Raw genomic sequence first — 15,510 nt, 5'->3', positions numbered from 1 at the left:
TGCGCCCCACCCCGTGCGCTTTTACGTCACCTTTCACCGGTTCAGCAACCTGTCCTCGATCGGCGCATGCGCCCTCCTGAGGCCTCCGTCTGTTCCCATGGCAACGGGTCCGTCACCAACGCTGTTGATGCGCTTCTTCCTCCCAATTGCCTGGACCTCGGGTCTAGGCTGGTGTAAGGTCCAAGGGCGACCTCAAAGGCTCCTCAACCTGCACCCCACCCCCCACACCCCTAAGGCCCCACGCCGGTGCCTCATAATGACAATAGCAGGAACAGCTAACCTTGAATACTAAACTGCATACCGGGCCCTGTACCATGCGCCGTCCTGGATCATGGACTACAGCACCATCTGGAGTCAGACTGACTGATTTGCCCTTGGGCAAGTTACCTCAGTAGGCCTCAGCTTCCCCGTCTGTAAAATGGGGACGCTAATAATAACTATCTCTTAAGGTTGTTGTGTGGATTAAGTGAATATTCATAAAGTGCTTACTGTTTCATTCTCCTCTTAAGCATTTGTCAAAGAGTGAGCTTCAATCACGAATATTTTTTAATGATTAAAAAAATCATTTAGGAGGTCAGGGGATCCCAGGATGGAATGCAGAATATGACAAAAGAATCAAACTGTATCACAAATGTATGAAACAGCTTCAGTGAAGGGAGTGGGGGAATAAGGTGCTAGTCTGAAAATGAGTGGTGTCTGTAAGAAAAAGACTAAAAGCACTGCACATAAGCACTGGACCCTAGTTGATGACGTGGTTTCCCATGGCGGTACGGGTTAACAATTCGGAAACCACTACACATGTACAATGTTGGAATGAGAAGTTACAGGTAAGCGAGGAGGAGGAGGCCAGAATGATCCATGTGGTAATGGAGTAGAGTTGGAGGTATCAATAGGAACTCATGTTTAGCTTGATATAAATACAGTTGGTTACATACAGAAATATTTTAAAATTTCTATGTTCACAGGTTAGTATACATATATATCTCATCACTCTATCGGCTGAGAGGGCCTAGAAGCATGCTTGCACCCAGATCTTGGTTTCGAATACCATTCTCCAATAAAATGAAGCAGGGTTCCTTGGAGAAATGGCAGATTCTAGGACTGGGGCAGGAATATACAAGATGATTCTGAAGCATCTAGTTGTGCCAGAAAGTAAGAAAATGCTAAAATGAAATAAAAACCCCCCAAACCCAAACACCCACAATAATGGCGGTATGTCAGAGGGACACAGGAGCCAACTGAAAGAGCTCCCAATGGCCAAAGGTAGAGCAATTTGAGCAAGAAAATAAAATAATAGTACTAGATTATAACTTGTATAAAATAAATATCTATGAGTCCATATTGATGTAAAAATGATTGCACAAATAAATAAATGGAGAAGAGACACACTTCCCGGACAGAAGAATTTCAAGTAATTTATGTAGAAACTCAGCCCTTAATGAGGTGAATTATAATGCTCCAGCCCCCCTTAAGCGAGGGCTGTGTATAGTGACTTCCTTCCAGAGTATAGTATGTAACAGGAGAAAGAAAAAGAGTAATTTTACAGTACAGAAACCTGACAAACACTACCTTAAGCCAGGTGATCAAGGTCAACAGCATCAGTGACATCATGTTGATAGTATGTACCCTTCATATGTGGGGATGAGAACCCCATTCTAATCGTGAGAGAAACATCAGAAAAATCCCAATTTAGGGACATTCTATAAAATACCTGACTGGTCCTCCTCAAAACTGTCAAGAGGGACATCCCCGGTGGCGCAGTGGTTAAGAATCCGCCTGCCAGTGCAGGGGACACAAGTTTGAGCCCTGGTCTGGGAAGATCCCACATGCCTCGGAGCAACTAAGCCCGTGCGCCACAACTACTGAGCCTACTCTCTAGAGCCTGCGAGCCACAACTACCGAGCCCGCGTGCCACAACTACTGAAGCCCGCGCACCTAGAGCCCATGCTCTGCAACAAGAGAAGCCACGGCAATGAGAAGCCCGCGCACTGCATCGAAGAGTAGCCCCCGCTCGCTGCAACTAGAAAAAGCCCGTGTGCAGTAACAAAGACCTAACGCAGCCATAAATAAATAAACAAACAAATAAAAATTTTTAAAAAACTGTCAAGATAATTTAAAAAAACAAGGAAATTCTGTAAAACCATCATGACCAAGAGAAGCCTAAGGAGACGTGATGCCTAATGTAACATGGTGTCCTGGATGGCACTCTGGAACAGAGCAAGGGAAAAAGTGATAAAATCTGCATAAAACGTGGACTTTAGTTAATGTGCCAGTATTAGTTCATCAGCAGTGACAAAGGTACCATCCTGACGTAAGATGTTAATAGAGTGTCGTGGTTGATTTTGTGTGTTAACCTGACTGAGTCATGGGGTGCCCAGACCTTCGGTCAAACATGATTCTGGGTGTGTCTGTGAGGGTGTATCTGGATGAGATTAACATCCATTGAATCTGTGGACTAAGTAAAGCAGATGGCTCTTCCCAATGTGGGTTGAAGATCTGAAGGGAAAAAAAAAAGGCTGAGCGAGAGGGAATTTTGCCTGCCTGACCTTTGAGCAGGGTCATCAGTCTTCTGCTCTCAGACTGGAACTTACAACATTGACTTTTCTGGTTCTTGGGCCTTCGGGCTTGGGCTGGAACTGTATCACTAGGTCTCCTGTGTCACCAGCTTTCTGAATGAAGATCTGGGGACTGCTCTGTGCCCATAATTACCCAAGCCAATTCCTTACAATAAATATCTTCACACACGCACGCACGCACGCACGCATGCACGCACACACACCCCTCCTATTGGTTCTGTTTCTCTGGAGAACCTTGACTAACACATAGGAGAAGCTCGGTGTGGGGTATTTAGGAGCTCCCTGTCCAATATTCAAAATAATTCTGTAAACCTAGAACTACTCTAAAATACAATAAGTGGATGTAATATCTTTATCTGGGTGATGGTTACCCGGTGCATACACACGTAAAAATCCACTGAGCTTTACATTCGTATACGTTACTGAATGTATATTATACTCCAACTATTTAAAGTGGACTTAAGGTAAAAATCTCAACTGACAGCTTGTCTTGGAAAACCAGAAGATGCCGTAGCTCTAGCCTGCTCCAGCTGACAACAGTCAGTGGAGTTGGGTGGCAGGTGCCCCCTTTAGGCGGGGAAGGGGCTCTTGGCTTGCACAGTCGCTGCCTGCTTCCTGTTCCTCCCAGGCCTGCTGCCTGCTCCAGCTGTGTCTGTTTGGAACTTCTGAGCTAACAGCCTTTCTGGGGTGGGAGGGCACGTGTGAGATTTGGGGGAACTGTGGGCACTTCTGATGCCAGCAGACACACGGCAGCCAATTAAGGTCATCCCCCCAACCATCCCCTCTCCCTTGCTCCAGGCACAGGGCCTGACAAGCTGGGGCCCGTGGGAAGGTGACCTTGAGCCTGCTCTGGTCTTCCCCTGGCACCTGTCCATCACTCTTCCCAGCCCCTGCAGAGGGGACAGACCTCTCAGGCAGCAATGCCATCTGTGCCGGCCAGTGGAGGGTGGTGGGAGGGAGTGTGGGCCATGGCTCCCAGACAAGCTGCAGGGCTGGGGCAACTCCTCCTCAGCCCCAAGCCTGCCAGACTGGCAGGAGAGATCACCCGATTGAGGATTAAGCATTAATTGTGATCTGCCAGTCAAGTGGTGCTGAGGTTGCGGCAGCCAGCCCTAGCACCTCGGGGTCCAAGCTCCAGGCTGAGCAGAGTGCCGGTGGCTGCCCGCCTGCTCTGTCTTAAGACCATCTTGTTGGCAGTAGCAATGCTGAGGACCAGCCACGGGCACTGAAAGCTCCTCCCCCTTCCTGACCTGGACATCAAGCCCATCATGCCTCCCGGCAGGTAGGAACGGCGTCTGGTCAGGCAGTGCTTGAGGAGGCTGAGGCCTGTCCTGGGTCTGCTCTGACCTGGAGGCGCCCTTTCTTGTTGGCACTGTGATTTCAGAGTCCCCAGGCCTGGGTGAAGTCCCACCTCCGCTTCATCCTAACCTGTGTGACTGTATGCCAGTTCCTCCCCGGAGCCTTCTGGTGCCAGGCAAAGGGGCCAGATCAGCCTGGGGGCAATGAGGGATCATGGCCAGTTTCTAGAGTGTGACAACACGCAAATGGCATTTCAGGAAGAAAAATCTGGCAGCACGCGCTGCATGGCCTGGAGGGGAGAGATGGCAGTGGAGCTGCGTGACCTCTAGCAAGTCACTGACACCCGGCCTCTGGGGTTCCTCAATATGGCACATGGGGTTACAAAGACCGTGGCAGGGTTGGAGTGAGGAGATGTGTCATTTGGTCTCCCCGGGAGGCAGACACCAAGCTGAAGTTAGGGATGCAAAAAACGAGGACGCACGGTGAAGCAGGATTGGGCAGACAGCTTCCGATTCGAGGCTGACCTGACCACACCTCGGCTAACCTGGAGGGAAGCTCGGAGTGGAGACCACCTATGTGCTCGGTCAGTGGCTGGGGGCTCCCGGGAAGAGTGAGGTATCAGCCCCAAAGCTGAGGTATGTCCTGAAGAGGCCTGTCAGCTCACTCACTGCTCCCAGCCGACCAGCAAGTTCCTTTTTGGAGGGAGCACCGCGCAGCACCCTTCTAAGAGGAAATGGGATGGAGCTTGGGGAAAGCCCTCAGGCACCTGCTCCTCTCATGTCATCCTGGGTCCGGTAGGAGCCCTTCACAGGATGAGGGGCCACCGCGCACCCAGCTCTGGGAGAAGCAGGTTGGGTTTACTCATCCGGGGACGTTTCCCAACACTTGCTCTGGGCTGGGTGCAGGATCCAGGGAGGGCCCCTACCCACCCAAAGTTCACAGTCGAGGGGACTTCACTTTTGGGGGCCAAATACCTGCAGGGTGAACAAGTGAGTGGTGAAAGCTGCTCAAAGATGCTTTATTGTCAGAGAAATAGAGACGGGCAAGGAGGCTTGGTGGACGAGTGGGGGTGGAGGTGAGGGCAGGCAAGGGTACTGCACACAGGCCGGGGCAGGGAGGAGAGGATGAGGGTCCCAGCTGGAGGCGAGGGGCTCCGGGAACACACTGGCAGGCAGTGGCTCTGGTGCCAAGTCCTGTCTGCTGCCTCCAGCTTCTGTACAGGCTCAGCGAGACATCATTCGCACAAACTCTGCCAGGACAAAGCCAACGTTTTCTGGTCTGCTCTCTGGACTCCCCAGGAGTGAGGCTAATATACTGGCCTTGAGGTGGGAGGGAGTGTGGTCAAGACAGGGCATGCAGGGGAGTCCCCTGAATCTGGTAGGGAATAGGCCAGGAAGAGGGGCTTCATCTTACAGGGAAAAAAACCCAAATCTTGTAACTGAACCTATTTTCCTCTTTGCTTTGGCTGCTAGGAAGCCAGGAACACTCTGGGGCCTACCTTGGAGAATTTCTACACACTGATTTTCCTTGGCTTCCTATTCTTATTTAATCCTTTTTTCCCTCTTTTGGGAATGAAGCATAGAGAAACAGCTGGGTTCTGGGTAGGCTGCCCGCATTCAGATCTTGACTCCATCCACTTTTGCTAAGCACTCACGCTTCCCTAAGAACCGACTTTCTTCTCCTGCTTATGGGGATAAGAGTTCTTTCCTCCTGGGTTTTCGTGATGATTACCTAGGAAAGGACACAGGCGTGCTTAGCACAGCGCCTGGCACACACGGATTAAGGCTCTTCCTCCGTTAAAACCCTCCCAGGGCGAGCGGTCCTGAGCTTGGTGAGCGGGGGACGGTACCTTCAAAGTCGACCAGGCCGTCCCCGTTGAGGTCAATGTCACGGAAGATCTCGTCCACCTCCCGCTGGCTGAGCCGCTCTCCCAGCAGGGCCTTCAGAGCCGCCCGGAGTTCACCCAAGCTGATGCAGCCGTCCCTGTTGGTGTCGAACTGTGGCGGCGTTGGTTGCGGCATCAGGTCACAGACCGAACCGTTCATTCGTGCAGCCCCTCACTCACAGCAGACAAGCAGCCCCGCCCCCTCCAGCCCCGGTGACCCCACCTCCCGGAAGGCGTCCCGCAGCTCCCTGACGCCAATCATGTCCGCAGTCTCCGCCAGCAGCTTGGGGCCCATCAGCTCCAGAAAGTCGTCAAAGTCCACCTTCCCGCCACCTGGGGGCCACGCCCATCAGAGACCTGGGACCATCAGAGACCCCTGCCCAGCCCTGGCGCCCTCTGCCTTTTGTCCTTCCCTTCTGGTCTGTGTCCCTCTCCCCTGCCCCACTAAATGGGCCTTTCCCTCCCTCTTGGTCTCACAGGCTGGGTCATCTGTGTCTCCTGAGGGCTTTTCTTAATTTTTCTGAAGAGTTCAGTTGGGTTCAAGTCTTGGCTCCAATGATCTGACTTTGTGACCTTAAGCAAGTCACTTAACCTTTCAGAGACTCAGTGTGGAGAATTTCTACACACTGATTTTCCTTGGCTTCCTATTCTTATTTAATCCTGTTTTCCCTCTGTTGGGAATGAAGCATAGAGAAAGAGCTGGGTTCTGGGTAGGCTGCCCGCATTCAGATCTTGGCTCCAACCACTTCCTTTGCTAAGCACCCACGCTTCCCTAAAAACTGACTTTCTTCTCCTTATGGGGATAATAAGAGTTCTGCCCTCATCTAAAAAGTGGGCACGATGGTCCTTGACTCACCCACATCCTAGGGGATGGTGAGATTCTCTGGAGGCAGAGAGCTTGCCTTGAGAATGACCAAGGTCCCGAGCTCTGGGGGCCAACCTGTGTAGACACCTCTGTTCCCTGGGCTGCCCAGCTGCCCTGGCCATGGGCATGGCCTCTGGAGAACTGGGGGTGGGGCAGGTCTCAGGCACATACTGATTTGCTGTGAAATCTCGATAAGCTCCATCTCCGTGGGCATGTAGCCCAGTGTCCGCATGCAGGCTCCCAGCTCCCCGCAGCCGATATAGCCGTCCCGGTCTCGGTCAAACTCCTGGAAGGCGGCCTGCAGCTCTGCCAGGCAGGGCAGAGTCAGTCCTTCCCCCACGTCACCCTGGACCCCATCCTGGATTGGACCTTCTCCCCTTGGTCCAATCATTTCCTCTTTCTAAACACCCATTTCTCTTTGCTGCCTCAGGGCCTTTGTACATGCTATTCCTTTAATTCATTCTGCAAATATTTAAGGAACATCTGCTATGTGCCAAGCTCTGCTCTAGGTACTGGGAATATGGCAATGAAGAAAGAAAAAGAAAGAAAAGAAAAGAAAAGAAAGAAAGAAAGAAAGAAAGAAAGAAAGAAAGGAAGAAAGGAAGGAAGGAAGGAAGGAAGGAAGGAAGGAAGGAAGGAAGGGGAAGAAAAAGAAAGAAAAAGAAAGAAAGGAAGGAAGGAAGGAAGAAGGAAGAAAGAAAGAAAGAAAAGAATGAACGAAAAAGAGAGGAAGGAAGGAAGGAAGGAAAGAGGAAGGAAGGAAGGGAGAGGGAGAAACAAATCCTTGACTTCATGGAGCTCACATTCTGGACACTCTCCCCTCCTCTTTGGTCCTTAAGTCACCTAATCAAGGAGGTCTTCCCTCTCAGTTCAGTCCCCTCTGGCCCATTTGTTCACTTCCTTGAGAGCACTTAGCACCATTTGTACTTGTAGTTGACTTATTGACGTCTGACTCCAGAGGACACAGGCCATATCTGTCCAGTTTGTCACGTTTCCCAGTGCTCAGCACTGGGCCAGGCACACAGTGGGCACCCAGGAAGTGTTCGCTGAATGAACAAATAAAAAAAGGGGACCGTGACCCACCTGGCAAGTGGGACCAGGGAACTGACAGCTGGGGGTTCTCTCAACCCCGCCCTGCTCAGTCTTGTCCCCATATTCTCGCACGGATGCCCTGCGGCCTTCCTGCTCCTCCTGGAGCGTGCTCAGGCCCCCACCCACTGCCCCGCACTCCGGAAATTCTAGTTCTTTCCCCAACCCTTTACCTTCAATCTCCTCTGGCCGCAGCTCCCGGTCCTGAGGGGACACAGAGAGGTTAAGAATTCCCTGGACCCCCCCAGGCACCTGCATCCCTTCCTTCTTGTCCTTTGGGGCCCCCTACAACATGCAGGCACAGGGCCAGCAGTGACACTGCTCCGACCCATTCCTCCCACCATTCCTGTTGATGGACCTGGGCACCTGGCCCCTCTTCCCTGTTCCCCGTGCCCACCCTCCTCTAGGGCCGGAGCTCCATTAGCCGGAGATGGATCTGGGGTTGGGCAGAACCTTGGGCTTGGCCATGGGGGCCTCAGTGTCAGCATATGTCCCTCTTGTTCTCTCTGTCCCTCTCCTGGGAGCCCTGTCCCCTCCCTGACCATCCTCTTGGTGGCTGTCTCTGCCATTTCTCTGGATTGCTCTCGGCCCCCTCTTCTTTCTTTCCTGGCATGTTTCCCTGGGTCTCCCCCGTGTTTGATCCCATGTCTGTTTCTCCACTCCTCTCTGCCCCTTACACCCCTGGGTCTGTGTGCTTTGCTCTGAGATCCCCACTCAATCCTCTCCTTCCACTCAAGGAGAAGGTGGGCACGGGCAGCAGGCAGGTGGTGACCGTACATATGAGCTGGGTGGCGGCGATGCTGGGCCGCAGGAAGATGCAGGCAGGCCCCACCAGGCTACTGAGTACAGAGTAGCAGCCCTGAACACCCGGCCCAGGGCTCCTCTGCTCCTTGGGGCTGGGGCCCAGGCCATGGCGGGACCCCCTTGGCGGGGAGCCAGGCCACTGCCAGCAGTCCTGCAGCAGAGCCGGCCATGAGCTGGGACAGTGACCCCTCTCCCCCCTCCCTCACCAGCTTCTCCCGTCGTTAGAACCCAGCACAGAACAGTGGACCCTCACCATCAGCAACACTCTATGCTGGAAGGGTCCACCCCCTCACTGTTCAGTTGGGCAAACCGAGGCCTGGAAAAGGCAAGAGACTTGGCCACGGTCACTCAGAAAGCCAATTGCAGAGTGAGACCCTGAGCTCATGTGCTGAGTCTCCCAGGCCAGGACTGACTAGCAGAGGGCAAGGGTAGCAGCAGGGATGGGGCAGTTGAGTGGGCAGCTGGGGGCCCTGACGAGCTTTGGCAGGGGAAGCCCAGTGGCCTACAGGAGCCAAGACCAGGATGGGCCAGAGTCTGGGGGCTGCCAGGGAAAATCTCGGTCTAGGGTGGTGGGAACCCACCCCTCCATCCCCCAGCTGCGCTGTAACCCCAGCTCAGCCTCTCACAGGGCTCTGCACCACCCCCCACCAGAACCTTTCAGGGTCCAGCCAGCCTCCTGGCCTTGGCTTTCCCCCTTGACACTCCTACCTTAGGCCCCTGGTGTTGGGGCCGCTTGGCAGAGTTTCCCATGGGCCCTTGAACCATGCCAGGCCTGGAGTCCTGGGGGTAGCCCAGGGCTGGGCCTCAGCGGATGCTGTGGGCTCCCACCAGCCCCCAGCCACTCCCAGTGAGAGTCTGGGAGCACTGCAGGGGATTTTCCTAGGGTTTTGTGGGGGAGATCGGGCGTGGGTGGGCAGGCGGGGAGCCTTGGGCACAGGGGCTTGGGTCCTAATCTGGGATTATCTCTGAGCATCTCTGCTGGTGAGGGGGGCCACTCGGGGCATAAGGCCCCCCTGGAAGGCATAACCTCCCCATGCTCACTCCTGAGGGTCTTCCAGACACCCCGTCTCCAGGACCCTCTCCCCCCACCACTACCCCTAATCTCTTCTAATCAGGAGAGATTTAATGTCTTCAGAAGCAGGGCCCGGAACTGGGAGGAGGAAACCAGGAGACTTCTGTGCTAGAGCAGGCTGGGTCACCTCTCCCCAGAACAGCAGACCCAGGAAGCCCCTGGCCCTCCCTGTCGGACCCTTGCTCTCACCCCAGAGCATCCACCCAGCCAGCCTGCTCGGCACACCTGCCTGGACCTGCCCCCTGCCCCTTGTACTTGGGCAAGGAGCCGAGGGCAGCTGACTTTGGGCTCTGTGGGCTGGAAGCAGGCCTCAGTGAGGGCAGAGGTGGGGAGGGATGCCAGCCTCCCTCCTGGACAGCTGAGTGACTGCTGACCCCTCTGTCACTGTGCACGTCCAAGGTCCCCTCCCTGGGCTCAGCCCTGGGTTGGTCCAGCGGGCCCCGGTTGGGGTGTGGCATCCCCACTGTTCTCTCACGGTCCCCCAGTTGAGGATGGCTCCATACCCCGGCCCCCTTTACCTGCCCGTAGGCGGCCTGCACCTGGGTCTCCAGCTCCTGGAGGAGCGCCCGCCGTCTGGTGGCTGCTGGGTTGGCAGGGGCCTGGCTAGGCCCTGGAGTGCCCTCGGAGGGGCTGGGGTCCCCCGTGGGGAGGCTGCCATCTGCCGGGCCCTGGGGAAGGGCCATGGAGACAAGGGCTTGGCACCTCCCGCTGGCTGCGGGGCACTGCCCCACTCCGCTGTCCAGGGTCCTGCGGAAGGACAGCTTAGTGGGCAGCTGTGGATGTGGTCCCCACAGGGTCCCTGCTACTCTTCTCCCTGCTCCTCGCTCCGCGGGCTGATGGCCCCCAGGTCCTCCAAGGTTCCTGTCTTTCCTAGCTCCCCAAGCCCCTCACACAGCCCCTACCTGAAATCCTAGCCTTCCCCTGAGCTGCCGCCCTCATGCTGGCCACAGGCTGCGCCCCGGGGCCCCTCGGCATCACACCAGCCTCTCTGGTTCCTGGGCTCTGCGTCTCCCCACATCCTCTTCCACCTCTGATTCTGTGTTGTTCTCTGCCCCCCTCTGTCCCCTCTGCTCCATGGGTGTCTCTCTTTGTCAGTCTCACCTGCCCTCCCCTCTCCACCCCCTGCCCTCTGTTGACAATCTGTCCAGCTGTGTCTCTGTGGGTCTCTCTGTCCACTCATGCCCCATTTCTTTGTCACTTCCCTCCCTCTGCTGCGTGAGACTATTTCTCACATTGGTCTGTCTTTCTGTCTGTCCATCCTTGCCCTTCCTATTCTCCCCACCATCCCCCCTGCCCAGGATGGCTCCTGGATTCTGGAAAGACCATCCCCCCCAAATCCTGCCCCAGACCTCCCTGCTTCTCCCCACCCAGAGCCCCGGGGTACCTTGAGACTATTTCTCACATTGGTCTGTCTTTCTGTCTGTCCATCCTTGCCCTTCCTATTCTCCCCACCATCCCCCCTGCCCAGGATGGCTCCTGGATTCTGGAAAGACCATCCCCCCCAAATCCTGCCCCAGACCTCCCCCCTTCTCCCCACCCAGAGCCCCGGGGTACCTCTGCACCTCCCACTTAGCTTCTGCCAACCTCGTAGGCCAGCAGCCGGCCGTGGCCTCTTGTGCCCCCTTGTTATGCCCCGGCCCACTTACCGCGCAGCTGCCTGCCCCTCACCTCTCCGAATGAGGTCAGTCGTCCTGCCCCGGCCCTGCTCCAGGGCCCTCATGATTTATTCACCTGCCCTCCGCATCAACCTTTGTCCAAGGGAACCAGATCCCACCAGGCACCTGCCATCTGAGCTGGTGGCTCTGGCCTCTTTCGGCCACTCACGGCCATCCATTCACGTATTCCTTTTGCAAACATACGAGGTCTGCCGGGATGCAGCCCCGGGCCGGCTGCTGGGGCCACATGACAGACCCCGTCTGCCCTGAAGGCCCTGCTCTCAGGCACATCTAATTCAGAAAAGGGCCGAGAGACAGCCTCCAAGTGCTTGGGGGCACAGACTCAGGCATCAGGAAGGCTTCATGGGGGAGAAGGGGGGATGGGGCGGCATTCTAGGCTTTGCCCACCAATGTTTAGCTTGGCCCTGGGCAAGTGCCAGCATCCCCGGCAGGGATCAGCTGTGAACGGGCACCGGCATCCAGCAGGGTCTGTGGGTGGAGGCCCTCAGGAGGGAGGCAGGGGTGGAAGTCCCTGGAAAGGGTGATGGTGGCCAGAGGCTGGAGGAAACTTCAGAGACTGAGTCTTCAGCAAATGTTGGTGAAGCCCCCGCTGTGTGCCTTCCCGGGTGCTAGGAACCAGTCCCTGCCTCAGGCCGGCTGTGGAGGAGCAAGGGCAGGGGAGGGCCTGACAGGCAGTCAGGGGGACCCTGCGGTGACGGGGGCTGAGGCAGTGACCTGTGAGCCAAGGTCAGAGGGATGAAGGGAGTGACCGCATGAAGACGGGTGGCCATGCAGGCAGAGGGGACATCTTCCACAAAGCCCTGGGCAGGTCTGAGGGTCTAAGGAAAGGCCAGGGTTGAGAGGCGAGTGGACGCCGGCCGGTGGTCTAGGGTGGGAAGGGCTCATTGTGACCATTCACATTGATCATTTGAGGGCTCAGCTTCAGCATCCTTCAGCCCCTCTGCACCCCGGGTCACATCTCCTCCCGGAGGCCAGGAGTGCACTGCCTCCCCGGAAGCACAGCAAACATCCCTCAGAGACAGGGATGCTCCTGTTTTCTGCAAGGTCATAGAAAGGGCCTGCAGTCCTGGCTTCCCCCATGCATTTGCTGTGTGACCCTAGGCAAGATATTTCGCCTCTCTGAGCCTTAGTTACCTAATCTGGAAAGTGGAGGTGGACCTAGTATCTGTCTCATGGTGCCTTTGTGAAAATTAAATGATAAAAGGCCTAGCAGGTTCCCAGCGCATAAGAAGCATTCAAAAAATGGTGGATGTCACATGTGATGAAAGATTCCACGTCTAAATAACCATCTAAGAAGGTGGGAAGTGTTGAGAAATGTGTGTCCCAAAGTATAAGCCAAAGGAGTGGGAACTATAACTGGTCAGGGAATAGTGGGTAGAAGTATTTTCAATGAAGGAGCAAAGCCTTCGTGTCCAGCTCCAGTGTCCAGGATGGCCAGGTGGATCAGTGGTGGACAAATGAATGGATGGATGGTTGGGTGGATAGGTGGGTGGTTGGTTGGGTGGGAGGCTGACTTGATGGATTGGTGTTTGAATGGTTGGTGCTTGGAAGGATGGACGATTGAGTAGCTGGCTGGATAGATGGACAGACAGATGGATGGCTGGATGGATGAATGGATGGACAGGTGGGTTGCTGACTGGATGGAAGGATAGGTAGGTGATGTGACGGGCTAGTGGTTAAATGGTTGCATAGACAGATGGACAGTTGGCTGGCTGGCTGGGTGGGTGAATGAAAAGATGGATGGATAGACAAGTCGAGGATGATTGGGTAGGTAAATGAGTAGTAGGTGAGTAAATGGAGAGGTGGATGTCTTTTGTTCGTTTTTTTTTTAAATTTTTATTTATTTATGGCTGCGTTGGGTCTTCATTGCTGCGCACGGGCTTTCTCTGGTTGCGGTGAGCAGGGGCTAGTCTTCGTTGCAGTGCACGGGCTTCTCTTCTCCTTGCGGTGGTTTCTCTTGCTGCAGAGCATGGGCTCTAGGCACGTGGGCTTCAGTAGTTGTGGCACGCAGGCTTCAATAGTTGTGGCTCGCAGGCTCTAGAGCGCAGGCTCAGTAGTTGTGGCGCACGGGCTTAGTTGCTCTGCGGCATGTGGGATCTTCCCGGACCAGGGCTCAAACTTGTGTCCCCTGCACTGGCAGGCGGATTCTTAACCATTGAGCCACCAGGGAAGTCCCGAGAGGTAGATGTTTTGATGGACTGCTGGTCTAATGTTTGGTTGTTGGATGGCTGAATAATCGGGTAGGTGGGTGTATGGATGGACAGATAGATAGGTGGAGGTGGGTAGATGGCTGGGTGGATGGACTGCTGGTGTAGGTCTTTACAGTCTTCATTCAAAGAGTCCATTAGGCTGGAGACCATATCTTATCTATTTCAGGGTCTCCCATGATGTCCAGCCCACTCAGTGCTGAGACACACTAATTAATGTGTGAATAAAGACTTTTTCTTTATTCACCTATCCACCCAGGAAGTGGGGACTTCCCTGGCGGTCCAGTGGTTAAGACTCTGCGCTTCCAATGCAGGGGGCTCGAGTTCGATCCCTGGTCGGGAAACTAAGATCCCACACACTGCACAGCACAGCCAAAAAAATTAATAAATAAAAATAAAAACAAAACCCAATAAGAATTTCTAAAAAAAAAAAAGATGTGTCTATTTATCTCCTCCTACTCTGAGCTGAGCTGTGATTCCTCTGATGGCAAACGACGTCTCCTTCTCTACTCCGTTCCCTACAAGCCAAACCCAGGCTTGGCACCTGGTAAGCACCATACACAGATCCATATTGAGACACCACTTCATACTCGCCAGGATAGCTAAAGTGAAGAAAGACAGACAATAACAATAGGTGAGGATGTGGCGAAGCTGGAACCTTCACATGCTGCTGTTGGGTTTATAAAATGGTGCCGCCACTTTGGAAAAGAGTCTGGCAGTTCCCCAAAATGAGTTACCGTATGACTCAGCAGCTTCAGTCCTCGGTACATACCCAAGGGAATTGAAAACGTCAGTTCACACAAAAATCTGTACGCAAATATATATAGCAGTGTTACTCATAGTCAAAAATTGAAACAATCCAAATGTTCATCAGTGTATAAATGGGTAAGAAAAATGTGTATATCCAACCAATGGAATATTATTCGGCCATAAAAACGAATGATGTACTGACGCGTGCTACAACACAGATGCAGCTTGCAGACACTCTACTGAGTGAAAGCAGCCAGACGCGAAAGGCCACATAGTATATGATTCCATTTACGTGAAAAATCCAGAAGGGGCAAATCCATAGGGACAAAATACGTTAGTGGTTGTCAAGGGATGGGGGAGTGGGGTTGAGGAGTGATGGCTAATGGGTACCGGGTTTCTTTTCGGGGTGATGAAAACGTTCTGAAATTAGTGGTGATGATTGCACAGCACTGAATATACTAAAACCCACAGAATGTACCCTTTATAAGGGTGAATTTTATGTAGCAATAAAGCACTTATAGATGTTTTAAAACCCACCAAAGACAGGTGCTGATATATACGTGGACTGGAGGTGGGGGATGGACCCAGCGAGGTGCCTGCCCCATTTGGCTTCGCAAGCTGTGCTTCTGGGCCCCAGAGGAGGAGGCCATAGGGTGGCCACAGAGCTAGACCACAGGCTGGGCCGGTGGAGCCAGAGGGCTGTGGGTAAAAGCAGCCACTGAAACACCACAGCGGAGTGTCAAGCCAGCCTGGCGGACAGCTTCTCCAGGGGACCTGAGGAGTATGATAGCTGGAGGGTGTGTGAGCTGGCAGGAGGCCGGCCCGCTGGATGGCAGGGTGTCTCCCACGCTCCCAGGTCTGGGACGATGGTGCACAAAAGGAGCGTGCTCCAGGCCAGAGCAGGTGGCGGAAACTTGCTGAACCTTGGTGTCCTCTTCTGCATAATGGGAACAGGAATCCCTCCCTCCCTCCCTCCCTCCCAGGGTGTGATGGAGATGACATGAAACCATTTATACAAAAGCTCTTTGTAAGCTGCTAAGTGCTGGGCAGATGTTACTCCAGCTGTGAGTCAGGGATAGATCCCGGCTCCTGGGCCACCTCCCCCATCCGCTCCCAGCCCCAGGCAGCTGTGGGCTCCAATGAGGCTAAGAAGTGTTCCTGATAAACTGCATTTGGTGTTTTCCCATGATTGCGGTGGATACGTCTACACCTGGACACCTTCCTCTTTCCTCGTGGCTCTGACAGGAAAACCAGGCTGAGATGGGCCAGGCTCAGTTAGGTCCTGGT

At 54.2% G+C, this 15,510-nt stretch overlaps 1 protein-coding gene across 3 annotated transcripts; it reads right to left on the bottom strand.

Moving 5' to 3' along the window:
• Positions 1 to 4,880: 4,880 nt before the first annotated feature.
• CABP2 (calcium binding protein 2) lies at positions 4,881 to 10,582 on the bottom strand. 3 transcript variants are annotated; one of them, XM_024749093.1, is made up of 7 exons: positions 10,493 to 10,582; positions 10,109 to 10,337; positions 7,888 to 7,918; positions 6,797 to 6,923; positions 5,984 to 6,093; positions 5,725 to 5,872; positions 4,881 to 5,124 (listed from the first exon to the last, which is right to left on the bottom strand). In XM_024749093.1, exons 1-7 carry the CDS (start codon positions 10,563 to 10,565, stop codon positions 5,099 to 5,101), a joined length of 744 nt encoding a protein of 247 aa, XP_024604861.1. In that variant the 5' UTR covers positions 10,566 to 10,582; the 3' UTR covers positions 4,881 to 5,098. The 3 variants fall into 3 exon arrangements, with proteins under 3 accessions (XP_024604861.1, XP_024604862.1, XP_024604860.1); XM_024749094.1 differs by lacking the exons at positions 10,109 to 10,337; positions 10,493 to 10,582 and adding exons at positions 8,487 to 8,669; positions 9,227 to 9,283 and having other exon boundaries at positions 6,797 to 6,931; XM_024749092.1 differs by lacking the exon at positions 4,881 to 5,124 and adding an exon at positions 5,160 to 5,606.
• Positions 10,583 to 15,510: the final 4,928 nt, after the last annotated feature.

This window comes from Neophocaena asiaeorientalis, unplaced genomic scaffold (assembly GCF_003031525.2).
Source record: "Neophocaena asiaeorientalis asiaeorientalis breed wild unplaced genomic scaffold, Neophocaena_asiaeorientalis_V1.1 scaffold43, whole genome shotgun sequence".
In the NCBI taxonomy this organism is placed as follows: Eukaryota; Metazoa; Chordata; class Mammalia; order Artiodactyla; family Phocoenidae; genus Neophocaena; species Neophocaena asiaeorientalis.
Note: the sequence above shows the minus strand (reverse complement) of the source record. Positions and strands in the feature narration are given on the sequence as shown.